This window comes from Danio aesculapii, chromosome 16, assembly GCF_903798145.1.
Source record: "Danio aesculapii chromosome 16, fDanAes4.1, whole genome shotgun sequence".
Taxonomy (NCBI): Eukaryota; Metazoa; Chordata; class Actinopteri; order Cypriniformes; family Danionidae; genus Danio; species Danio aesculapii.
The window spans coordinates 14,733,367-14,746,557 of NC_079450.1; the positions used below are offsets into that span (position 1 = coordinate 14,733,367).

The 13,191-nt window shown below is 33.3% G+C and overlaps 1 protein-coding gene across 3 annotated transcripts in view; it reads left to right on the top strand.

Annotated features, from left to right (window-relative positions):
• dyrk1b (dual-specificity tyrosine-(Y)-phosphorylation regulated kinase 1B) overlaps window positions 1-13,191 on the top strand; it is a 75,667-nt gene that overhangs the window by 57,060 nt on the left and 5,416 nt on the right. For 2 of the 3 annotated variants that reach the window (XM_056475668.1, XM_056475666.1), the window contains exons 5-9: window positions 1,095-1,242; window positions 3,890-4,176; window positions 6,418-6,564; window positions 8,426-8,587; window positions 12,671-12,974. In XM_056475668.1, the coding sequence (XP_056331643.1) occupies window positions 1,095-1,242; window positions 3,890-4,176; window positions 6,418-6,564; window positions 8,426-8,587; window positions 12,671-12,974 (1,048 nt within the window). The remainder of the gene's footprint in view (window positions 1-1,094; window positions 1,243-3,889; window positions 4,177-6,417; window positions 6,565-8,425; window positions 8,588-12,670; window positions 12,975-13,191) is intronic. The other variant, XM_056475667.1, reaches the window with a different exon arrangement.

Below are 13,191 nucleotides of genomic sequence, written 5' to 3' on the forward strand. Positions count from 1 at the left end.
CGGCGCTCAAGCACAGAGATTCACATCCTCGAATTACATGAATGCGATCTCGACTTGTAATACTGCACTCACGACATCTGTCAATGAAATAATGCCACAGGTAGTTGGTAGATCTGTGTAAAAGGCCCAACAGAGTCTGCCACCACAGCTGGAAAAAATCCTAGAGGAAACACTGTTATTATTATTATTAATATAATTATTATTTATTTTTATGTTAAAGATGAGGTTAATTATTTTATTCATTATTCTTCATTCTCTCGAGACTATATTTTGGTAAAATGGTGACAAGTTTTGTTGAACAGTTTTTTTCCTGAGCAATTTAGTATCTTTTATAGTTTTTACTAATAATTTAAGTTAATTCATGTTTATTTTAAATGTTTAGTCTGTTATATTGTGTTTTTGTCGTTTTAATCAGTGTTAAGCTTTAAAACATAATATAATATAGTTATTCATATTAATTACAATTTTTTATTTTTCTTTCAGTTACAGTAAACCTGCAAATTATGTTTATTTATATATTTTTTTCATATTAAAGGTTCATTATTTTATTAGTTATTCACTGTTCTCTCAGTACTTTTAGGTAAAATAATGACAAGTTTTGTTAAACAATTTTTTTCTGTGTAATTTATCTTATCTATAGTTTTTAGTATTAATATGAGTTTTAAATGAGTATTAATATGAATTTTGTAAGCTTTAAAAAAACATAATATAGGTATTTATATTAATTATAATTTTTCTTTTTCTTTGAGTTTTTGAATTGTGAGTTTTCCTATTAAAGATTCATTATTTTTTTATTTATTCATTATTCTCAGGATTTAAAATAATGACAAGTAAAAAATAAAAGTTTAGTTAGTTTTTCAGTTTAAAAAAATGTATAATATGGTTATTCATATTTACAGTTTTTCTTTTTCTTTAAATTACAGTAAACTTAAATTTCTTTTCATATTAAAGGTTCGTTATTACATTAATTATTCACTATTTTCTTAGGAATATATTTTATTATATATAATTTTTTTATGCTGCTGCTTGTCATTCACTGTAATAAATCGACATCGTCTTCCCAGTTGTGTGCTAATTAGCTGGTTTTTGTGTAGGTGGTGAAAGCCTATGACCACCACGAGCAGGAGTGGGTGGCCATCAAGATCATCAAGAACAAGAAAGCCTTCCTGAACCAGGCCCAGATCGAGCTGCGGCTTCTTGAGCTCATGAACAAACATGACACCGAGATGAAGTACTACATAGGTAAAAACACACACACAAGAATACGACATGCAGCTGTTACTCTACATTTCGTCTCGTGTTGAAAAAGATTTGACCTAATGGCAAGAGAATTTCCTCCCACCCAAAAGCAATAAGACTATAAGTAGTACATGATACAGTTTCATAAACAGAACATGAAGTATAATTTGGATCTTATGGGTATGTAGTTTACTTGTGCATAAGTGTCATTTTTTTTATTGTTCTTTAAGTTACAGTAAACTTGCGACTTGCAAAAATGATATTGCTTATCACTAAAATAATGTTAAGTTATGTAATGTTATTAAATACATTGTTTTTGTTAAATTGTGTAATAAATGAAGAGTTCAGATGCAAAAACCTCTAAAATGCCGTCTGAAATTTTCTCTTAAAATTAGCATTTTTTTCTTTCAGCCTCATATTAGTATGTTCAGTTATTTCGCTTTAAAGACAATAAAAAGAACTTATTCGTCACCATGAAAGTAAAATTACTGAGCGTAAACACAGGAGTCTGAGAAAAATGCTGAGTTTAGAAGAAAATATCAAATGTCATTTAGAGGTTTTTGCATCTAAACTCAAACTCAAATGTTATTAAATACATAGTTTTAGTGGTTTAAAGTTGTGTAATGTTATACATTTAATAACATTTAATATAAATACATTTTAGTTGATATATATTTTAGTTATGTTTTCTATAAAAAAGAAGCTCATTTTAGAGCATGCATAGAATGTATAGAGCATGCTCAAGAAAATCTTGTTCCCGGCAATAAGAAAATACTTTAAAAATAGCCTTTGTGTTTGTGTGTGGTATGCATATGATGCTTTTACATTTTGTTGTTGTGATAGTTGCTGAACGTTTGATGACAATACATTACATTATAGCAATATTAACAAAAACTGCAAAAAAGAGTTAACAGGTGTGAAAGAGCTCAATATTGTAGTGTTTCATTATATATTCAGGGTATCCGCGGGGTCTTAAAGTATTAAAAGTTGATAAATCAATTATGAGAAAATTAAGAGCCTTAAAAGCTATTAAAAAGTCTTAATCGCGTTTTTACGAGGTCTTACATTTTGTTTAAGCGTTGTCCAAAATGTTTGAGTCCAAAAAAGCATAAATATATTTAATTTCCTCCAAATATTAACAACGGCGTGCTAGATCCATGTGATTGGTTCGTGCTGGGGCGTGACTGGCCAAGTTCCTCCATTCGGGTGATGTCATGTAATTTCCGTCAAATGCAGGAAGGTGATGTGACGCTCTCCACATGTAGCGAAACCATAGAGCGAAACAGATGGGATAATGTAAGTTTGCGTACACCTGGTTGGAGAAAGAGGAGTTTAAAAAGTGGCTGAAGCCTGTCGCTGAAAACAACTACGTAATTTATTCTTTCAAGCTTTGTTTCTTCCGAGCTTATCTGAGTTCTGTTGCATGGTTGTGCTCCATTGATTTATTTAACTACAACTGTTTATTAGCGAGTGTTTATTAAGTTAAAGGTTTGATACTGATTAGAACTTAAAATGGCGATGAGGTCTTAAAATATTCTGAGAAGGTCTTTAAAAAGTATTAAAAAGATATTGAAATTACCTTTAGGATTCCTGCATATACCCTGATATTGATGTTAGTGCTGCAAATGCAATACATATGCAATAATATGAATATTCATAATAGGCACTCTGAAAGTTTAAATGATGCAAAATTATTCATTGTAGGGCTGCACAATATATCGGTTCAGCATCGATACTGCAATGTACGTATCCACAATAGTCACTTCACGAGATATGCAATGCTGAGTCTGAATTATAGTTCAGTAGGAGCTACAGAATTGTATTTAATTACTGTATTTATACTGTATTTATATGATTTATGCAAAAAAAAAATTGTCTTGTATAAATTTGTCTTCTTTCTAGTCCAAATATCTACATTTCAAAGCAAAAACAAGTTTAATTTGCTTACTCCGCTGGCAGAAAATTTACCTTATCTTAAGAAAAACTCTTCATTTTGACTTAATTATCCTAAAAGTGAAAACAAAACATTATTTTTACTTGCTCTAAGAATATTTTGAAATTTCGACAGGAAACGAGACAAAACAAAGTAAGAAAAGCAAGAAAAGTACCCCCCCCCCTTCCGGAAACCGTCAAAAGAGCTATTTATATCGCAATATTTATCGCAGAAAAATAAAATATCGCAATATCAGATTTTTCCAATATTGTACAGCCTTAATTTATTGTATATTAAAATGCCCACAATAACAAATCATGTATCCTCATCATTACAATATGTTGTATTACTGAATATCAGCATCTGTGTGGAAAAATCTGACATGAAATTCAGATACAAAGTAAAAACACACTGAAAAAAGATTTCTGCAAAATTGTTGCAAACAATTTATATGGGCTGAATTTAAACAATCAAATTTAATTTAGTGATGTTCAACTTAGTTTGTTTAAATTAAGCTCAAATAAATTGTTTATAACTACTTACCTTAAAAAAATGTTAGTAAATCCAATGAATCGCATTTGAATAATTTTTTTCAGTCCATAGTGTATTTGTATGTGAATTCAGACCAACTGTTCCATCCTAAAATTTCTGTAATGTATTGGTGATAGCTTTGAGTTGCCCTGACTAATGTTTTTTTTCTCCCATCCCTCTCCTCAGTCCACTTAAAGAGGCACTTCATGTTCCGTAACCACCTGTGCCTGGTGTTTGAGCTTCTCTCCTACAACCTGTACGACCTCCTGCGTAACACCAACTTCCGCGGCGTCTCGCTCAACCTGACGCGCAAGTTCGCTCAGCAGCTGTGCACGGCGCTGCTCTTCCTGGCCACACCCGAGCTCAGCATCATCCACTGCGACCTCAAGCCGGAGAACATCCTACTCTGCAACCCCAAGCGCAGCGCCATCAAGATTGTGGACTTCGGCAGCTCCTGCCAGCTAGGACAGAGGGTGAGCTTGGTCAAGGATTTGTTCACTTCCAGAATAAAACTTTTTAACAATTCCTGGTATTTTTACTCACCCCTTGTTATGCAAAGTTAACTTGAAGGATTATCCTCAACTTAATGAACTTCTGTGGTGCTTTAGTGCAGCCTATAAGGTCTCATGAAGTGCTTTGAAGTGTGCATTTTTTTGTTCGATATTTGACCTCAAACGAAACATGGAGAGGGCGGGACTTAGAGTAGCTCCTCCCCTTTAAATAGCCTATAATGTTTAGTTTTATCACAGCTCTACCAGTGAGTGGCTGAGCTCAAGCGCATCAAATGAGAAGCGTCTGGAAGGAGGCGGAGCATGTCAGAAACTAGAGAGCATTTGATTGGTCAAGATTTGATTAAAAAAACTGAAGTATCATCCATTTAGGCGGAAGTGACAATGTTTGTGGATGTTTCTATTCGTTTAGTATTTTATAAGTGTGAATTGTGTCACTGTTTTGGAGCTCACTGGCTAATAGATATCCTTGAAACTAACATCTAAATTTCATAGGACCTTTAAATGGATCTAAGCAATCACAGGTGGGCAATAGTCTTACCCAGCCAAAAAAACCTGTAATTTTCTTATAAAAATAATAAATAAATATATTTTTTGAACACAAAAGCTCATCTAGCTCTGGGATGCAAGCTTTTATGTTTAAAAAGTGTATCATTTTTATTTTTGTAAAATCATGTAAAACTGCATAGAAACTGCAGTTTAATTGCCATTTTCCTCAGAAAACAATGTCTTGGATGACATGGGGGTGAATAAAATATTAGGGATGATGTGGGCATTGCGAGGTCAGGCAAAGTTATAACTAAAACCCAAAAAGTTAAGGTAACAAACCATTGAGAAAACCGATTGCAACAAACCATTCCTCAACAAAGTTCAAAAACTAATCCTCATGAGTACTGCAATTAGAGCTCCGTAAAACCCAATAAATGAAGAGAACTCAAACCAACTGAGTACTGTAAAACCCAATTAGTTAAGGCAACTCAAACAATTTGAGGAAGCCGATTGCTACAAACTATTTTGAGTAAAAAAAAAATGTTTATGAGTACTGTGAACTTAATCAGTTTAAGTTGACGTAATGAGGTATTTAATTAAGTTATTACCTTCAACACTAAATTTTGAGTTAACTACAGTCATTTCGTTTGATAAAGTTGACTGTTGGGTTTTTACAGTGTGGTAAATTTGCAGTCAAATATGAACAATGGAGACGTGCTGTGGTGAACATTTAATGGTAAAGGGGATTTATAATGGAGAGAAAAAGCGCAATGGACTTAGTTGGGTGGATGTGCATTCAGAGCACATTCTAGAGGACTTTCCCACAGCTGAAATGGGTTTTACTGCTTGAGATTCCAAGTGGCATTGCTGCGCCTTTCTATACTTGCAGCTTCTGCTGCCCCCTAATGGAGAAAAGTGAAAAGGCAGTATGGCTGTGTTGCTTTCTGAAGTGTGCCCAAATGGATTCAAAGGGTTTTCCCCTGTAGAATGAGGAGCAAAATTATTCTTTGTAATGCACTTTTGTTGGGAATTAAACATTTCTCAATTTGATGATACCTTGATGATACCTTTATTTATTTATATATATATATATATATGTATATATATATATGTATATATATATATATATATATATATATATATATATATATATATATATATATATATATATATATATATATATATATATATATATATGTATGTATGTGTATATATAATATTATTATTATTATAGGACAATTATTTTGAGGGCGACGTCACAAGCTCAGATTTGGTTGGCCAATCAGAGGAAAAAGGGCATTTCAGCTCCGCCTACATGTGTATAATGAATTTTAAAGTCGTTTATTTGTTTTCCTACACTAAACAAAAAACTAAAAACCAGCAAAAATCACTTTTTTATTTAGTTTTTTATTTATTGTGAGGAAAAAAAATGAAAAACTTAACCTATATTTAAAAATTGTAATAACCAAATTACAAAAAAACATATACAGATAAATACAACAGAATAAATATACAGATACAGTTTCTATTTAAAACATTTAAGTATCTATACATATTGCAATTTCAGTTTGTAACATGCTTTAAATTTATGATCATATTTGCTCTCATCATGAAGTAAGATTTATTCCATTTGAAGCACAGCATTGATAGCTTGATTGAAACTTGTGCATTATGTGTTTGTGCATATCATTAATTCATGATTTCTTTCTCTTTTAGATTTACCAGTACATCCAGAGCCGGTTTTACCGCTCTCCAGAGGTGTTACTGGGCATGCCGTATGACCTGGCTATAGACATGTGGTCTCTGGGCTGTATCCTGGTGGAGATGCACACGGGCGAACCGCTCTTCAGTGGCTCCAATGAGGTATGGTTACACAATGACTAATGTGCAAAGCTTGTGTAAACGTGTGCAGGCATACAAACGGGATATAAGGCAAATTTAGTGAAATTCCCAGGATTGCTGGCATTTATGCATATTTAAAGTATTATTATTTTTTCAAGACACTGATGACAGTTACAGCAGTTGCTACTTTAAATGTTCTAAACAGCTGATGCCACATGCCCCGCCCTCAAATATTTCTGATTGGTTAGCTATTTTAGAACTGACACTGATGTGCTATATATATATATATATATATTTGATTATCAGTAATTGATTATTAAAATTCTGTGCAAGATTCTAAATTCCCAGTTTAATTATGCTAAACTAAAAATTTTTGAAGTAAAATAAATATAAATATTGGAAGAAAATAAAATAGAAATGTTGCAGTGACGGTTAATAGAAATACTTAGTAAAATTAGCCTCTATTCACCTTTTAAGTTCTTAGTTGAAATGAAATAAAGTTAAACATTTTTCATGTTTTTTTATTATTAATGTGTTCATCAAGGCGACATTTAAATTGTTAAATATTTATTAAACTGCTTTCTTATTGTGTGTAGTTTCAAATGAAATTATTACTCCATTAATTATTGCTTTTATTACCATTAATAATAATTAAATTATAATAATAATTGAGATTAGTGATTTCTGAAGGATTGTGTGACTCTGTAAGACTGGAGTAATGAAGCTGAAAATTCATCTTTAAAATCACTGGAATAAATTATTAAAATTAAATTATAAACTACTTTTGAACATTTATAGTGCAATAACATTTCACTATTCTACAATTTGTACTGTATTTTTAAGGAAATAAATGTAGCCTTGATGAGCAGAAGAAGCTTATTTTAAAATATTTAAAAATCCTACTGACCCCCAAACGTTTGACCGGTAGTATTTATATATAGCCTCTTGTCCTGCTCACCAGGATCAATTAGCATGTACACAACAGTAGTCTTAAACATGGTTGTTATATAAAGCTATTAATGTAATAAAGTAAATGTAAACATAAATATTAGATAAAACAATTAATAAACTTAAAATAACTTATTAAAAAATCTAGTTTGCAATCAAAATACCAAAACTAAAATAGAATTACATAAAAGTGCATTAAAAAATAAATACAAATAATTAGTTAGTAAATAAATTATTATCATAATAAATAAATTATTAAATTAGTAAAACCTCAACTTTAATTTAAAATTTAAATATTTATTCAAAATAATAACAGATACTAAAATAGCACCGCTCTAAACAGAAGATCTTGTATATAAACACTTAATCAACTCTGCTAGGGATTAATGCATTTCAGAATGTAATGCTTCATATTCAGTTGGCATCCAAATTATTCGCCTTCCCATGAATTAATCTTTTTTCATATTCTTTCCATATGATGTTTAACAGAGCAAGGAATTTTTCACAGTATTTCCTATAATATTTTTTCTTCTAGAGAAAGTCTTATTTGTTTTTTCGGCTAGAATAAAATCAGTTTTTAATATTTTTTTATCATTTTAAGGTCAATATTATTTGCCCCCTTAAGCTATATTTTTTTCTATTGTCTTCAGAAAAAAACACTGTTATACAATGATTTGCCCAATTACCCTAACTTGCCTATTTAACCTAGATAAGCCTTTAAAATGTTACTTTAAGCTGAATACTAGTATCCTGAAAAGTATCTAGTAAAATCTTATTTACTGTCATCATGGCTAAATAAAAGAAATCAGTTATCAGAGATGAGTTATCAAAACTATTATGTTTAGAAATTTGCTGAAAAACATCTTTGCTAACATGAACATTTCAGCAAAGTCCATTTGGATCTGTTCCTAACATTGTACTGTACTTTTCTCAGGTGGACCAGATGAATAAAATAGTTGAGGTGCTGGGGGTCCCGCCCAACCATATGCTGGATCAGGCCCCTAAAGCACGCAAATACTTCGACAAGCTGTCCGACGGCCTCTGGACCGTCAAGAAGAACAAGGACATTAAGAAGGTACTTTATCCTTCGGCCTCTGTGAGTAAAATTCTGCTTCTACTTAATCTTCACCCTCCTCTCAAAGACCCCCTTTCCTCGTTCACGTCACCCACTCCACACCTTATCCTCAGGGAGAGGGGAAGAGAGAAACGCTGGGCTAAAATGGAGGAGAGGGTGGAGAAAACATAGCAGGGATGAAATTGAAGCAAATCTAATGTGCGCTAATGAACCTCCTCCTCTCTCCACTGACCTGCCTCTGAGGTCCAACAAAACCTCCAACCTATTGCATTTGTTCTCCTCATTGCCTTCATCACAGCCATTTTCACGTCCATACTCAATCTGTCTCTTGAGATGCTAGTTGCTAAGATATGATACACTTTAAAGGGATAGTTCACACTAAAAATGAAAATTGTCGTTATTTACTCACCTTTATTGTTTCAAACGTTTGAGGTTCTTCTGTTGAACAAAAAAAAAGATATTCTGAAGAATGTTGGAAACCTGTGACTTCTGTAGTATTAGTTTTTTCTTACTGTGGAAGTCGATGGTTCCAGCTCTCAGGTTTCTTCCAAATAGCTCAGAAAGATTTGGAACCACTCGAGGGTGAGTAAATGGACCCTTTTCACCTTTCCAGGTTTCTCAGTAGCAGACATCATCATAATCGGGTAAACTTAGAATGCAGTAAATGGGAGAATATAACAAATACATTTTTTACAATCCATTTCTGCTGAAATATTAAACAATGGTGTTATTAAGACTTTCAGAAAAAGGAAAAAAATAGTGTGAGACTGATAACGGCAGCCAGAAGAGAGAACAACGTCAAATTTACTGTCCAGCCCCATACACGATTCATTTCAAATACCTCACTTAAGCGGTAATTTGTTTTTTGTAATTCGATACAAAGATGATATAATGCATATGTAAATGCATATAAATGTTAATATGTTGTTGTTGTTTTTTTACTAAATATTTAAAACTTTTAAGGATTTAAAATGCTAATGACCGTTAAACTGTCAGAACAGTCTTGGAAAAAGTACATTTTTTAATTTTTGGGTGAACTGTCCCTTTAAAGCCTCTTTCGCTCTACCTGCTTTGTAACTGGTAGTGGGCATTCCGCTTAAAGTTGCACATGTAACATTTATGTATGATATTCACTGACAGTGAATAAGTTTTCTTGTCTAGTTAACCTAGTTAAGTCTTTAAATGTCACTTTAAGCTGTATAGAAGTGTCTTAAAAAATATCTAGTCAAATATTATTTACTGTCATCATGGCAAATATAAAATAAATCCGTTATTAGAAATGAGTTATTAAAACTATTATGTTTAGAAATGTGTTGAAAAAATCTTCTTTCCGTTAAACAGAAATTGGGGAAAAAATAAACAGGGGGGGCTAATAATACATAATATTCTGAGCTAATTAAATCTTTAAATAAAAAAACATTAAGATTTTAAAACACCATGAATGAATGAATACCTCATAGAAAATTTAGGTTCTTATTGGTTGTTGTAATTTTCCTTTCTTGTCTCCTGTCATTAGTATTTATTTTCAGCTCTGGGTTTACCTAACAGCACCTACTGGAGAGGTGGGGATAAAGATAGTAAAGGCCTCATCTGATTGGTCAGCTTTGGATAAACACCATATGCATGCACTATGCGATAACAATCATTTTTCGATATATTGCGCAGCTCTTATCCCTGTTCAGAATTATTAAAATAATTTCTGAAGTATCATTTGCCATTGAGGAATGGTGTAATTGCAACTAGAAAATAAGCAAATTAAAATTTAAAATTATTAAAACAGAATATTAATATTATACATTTCTCAACATTTACTGTATAAATGCAGCCTTCATGAGACTTTTCAAAAGCGTGGACAAAAATCACACTCAGCCTCAATATTTGGACAGCAGAGTTGTAATAAACACAGTATATCTATATATATATATATATATATATATATATATATATATATATATATATATATATATATATATATATATATATATATATATATATATATATACAGAATGGGCAGAGCTCGACTTGTTAGCAGCTCTCCATCTAGTCAGAGACACACATGGGGTCACAGGTTAAGTGTGAGCAGCCAGTAGCCGGAATGACCCTGTTTCCAGCGAAGAGAAGTCACACCGGGTCAAGAATGCAATGGGTCTGTGTGCGAGTGCAGATTAAGATGCAAAGGTGAAAGCAGGTGGAGGGTAAAAGTCTGGATGAGGTCCTAATACACTTTGTTTTACAGGATTAATGTCTGGCACTTACTGCCAACTCATCCAGAGACTCACCTCAAACGACCCAGCACACTTTTTGTGCTTGAGTGCAGAGTCTGGGGAAAACATTTGAGAGCTCTCAGAAATGATGTTGTACACCAAAGTCTTTATTTAAGTATTTATGGACCAAGATGCTGTGTATAATAGTCAGGGTCAAAAGGTAAAACAGGGCTCAACAATAAGGTTTTTTTTGGCTCCAACAATATTTTAGCAGCATGTTAATGAATCAAAATCTTTACATGTATAAGTAAAAAAGAATTAGTAAAAAAAAAACAAAGCAAATGTAACAGTTTATGCTTTTATTTTAATGTCGTTAAATCTCATTGTTGAACCCTGTAGAACACCAGCAGGTCTCATTCAGCCGTCATTTTTCCCTCAAAACCACAAACATGTTTCACTTTCAGCCCCTCTTCACATGCATTCATTAATGATTCCTTAAACTGATTAGTTTTGAATGTTGAAAGTCAACATGAAATCGAAATTATATTTCCAAAACAAATGTATTCATAAAAATTTAACAAATAAAATTTTAGCCCATTGTTGTATAATTGAAACTGTGGTCTGTAACACAGAAATGTAATGCTATCGTTACATTAAATGAACTTGCATTCACATTAGGCTCAACTTTGGCTTGTAACAGCCATTAAAAGTAGCAAAGATCAGATCAAAAATCTCACTTTTTTTCCTGTACAACTATGTTTCAAGTGTTGTGCATTGCATTTCATGTTGACTAATAGTAATGATTTAATAATATATAATAGGGATGCTCTGATGGATTGGCCACAGATCGGTATCGGACGATAATCCTATTTAATGACATGATCAGTACTTGCTGATCTGGTCGATCTCATGAACCGATCGCAAGTGTTTGTTTGAGTTTACAAGCAGAGGAAGATGCACATGCGCACCTGGGTTATACATAAAGCAGCACCAACACGTGAGGAGCTAAATGATAGCAGCTAAAATAATTTCAGATGTGGTGCAAAACAGTTTATTGGTGCGACTCGCACAAGTGATGACCTCTTTGTTGCAACCATTGTATATCCAGTGTTTTGAGCTGCTGTGACGTGAGTGAAGCGGTCAACCTTCTATCTCGTGTCTCATCGAACTGTTTGACCTCTCCCAGAATCTTCGCGAGTCTCCTGCTTATTCATACTGGCTTTGTGACGGGTCAAAATGAGTTAAAATACCCCACAAATCCAGTCGATGAGAGTGAATGAGTACGAGAACAGATTGCGAGAGGCATGTTTAAGGGATTATATGCAAAATAATTTATTCTCTTAGGAATAGAGAGATCTCCACTTAAGTCTCATACTCGGAGTGAAAATGCGCTTGATGCATTATACATTATGCATTGTACTCAATATTGGAACCGAAACATGGAATTGGTACTTTGTATAGGCTGTAAAAATCCTGATCAGAGCATCTCTAATATATAGTAATATCAGTAGATTTATTTATATATTTAACTCATAAAATCGGTCATTACAATATAGTAGTGACTTGGAGTTCATTAAGCTTTTGTCTTTTTAAAGGGATTGTTCACCCAAATTCACTCAACCTGAACTATTCCAAATCTTTGAGTTTCTTTTCTCTGCTGAACACAAGAAGATATTTTGAAAAATGTTGGAAACTCTAAGTTATTGACTGGATATCAGTGGCTACCAGTTTCCAACATCCTTCAAAATAGGTTTGGCAGAAGTAAGTAAATGTTGAGTTTTTTGGTGAACTATCGCTTTAAATGTTTCCAAATAAATGATGATTTTTAAACTGAGTTGCACCAAATGGAAAGTTTGTTCCTCATTATTTCCCCATCCTCTGTGTTGATTGGTCACTCCAGGAATATAAACCACCGGCCACGCGACGATTGCATGAGATCCTGGGGGTGGAGACGGGAGGTCCGGGTGGGAGGCGAGCTGGAGAACAGGGTCATGCACCCTGCGACTACCTGAAGTTCAAGGACCTGATCCTGCGTATGCTGGACTATGATCCCAAGACGCGCATCACGCCCTTTTACGCGCTGCAGCACAACTTCTTTAAGAAGACGACGGACGAGGGCACCAACACCAGCAGCTCCACCTCCACCAGCCCTGCCATGGACCACAGCCACTCCACCTCCACCACGAGCTCTGTCTCCAGCTCTGGTAAGTGCATGTAAAACTGCGGAAACTAGTACAGACACCTCAACTTTCATAATATGCCATCAAACACTGCAGCTCGTAAAACGCAAGGGATCCAGATCATTTTATTAAGGTTTATTTTACAGTAACACCTGGGTGGATGTACATTACTCCACTTATCTGCAACATAAATAAAGATAAAGACTGACAATACAGAATTTTGAACACCAAAAGAAAAGTA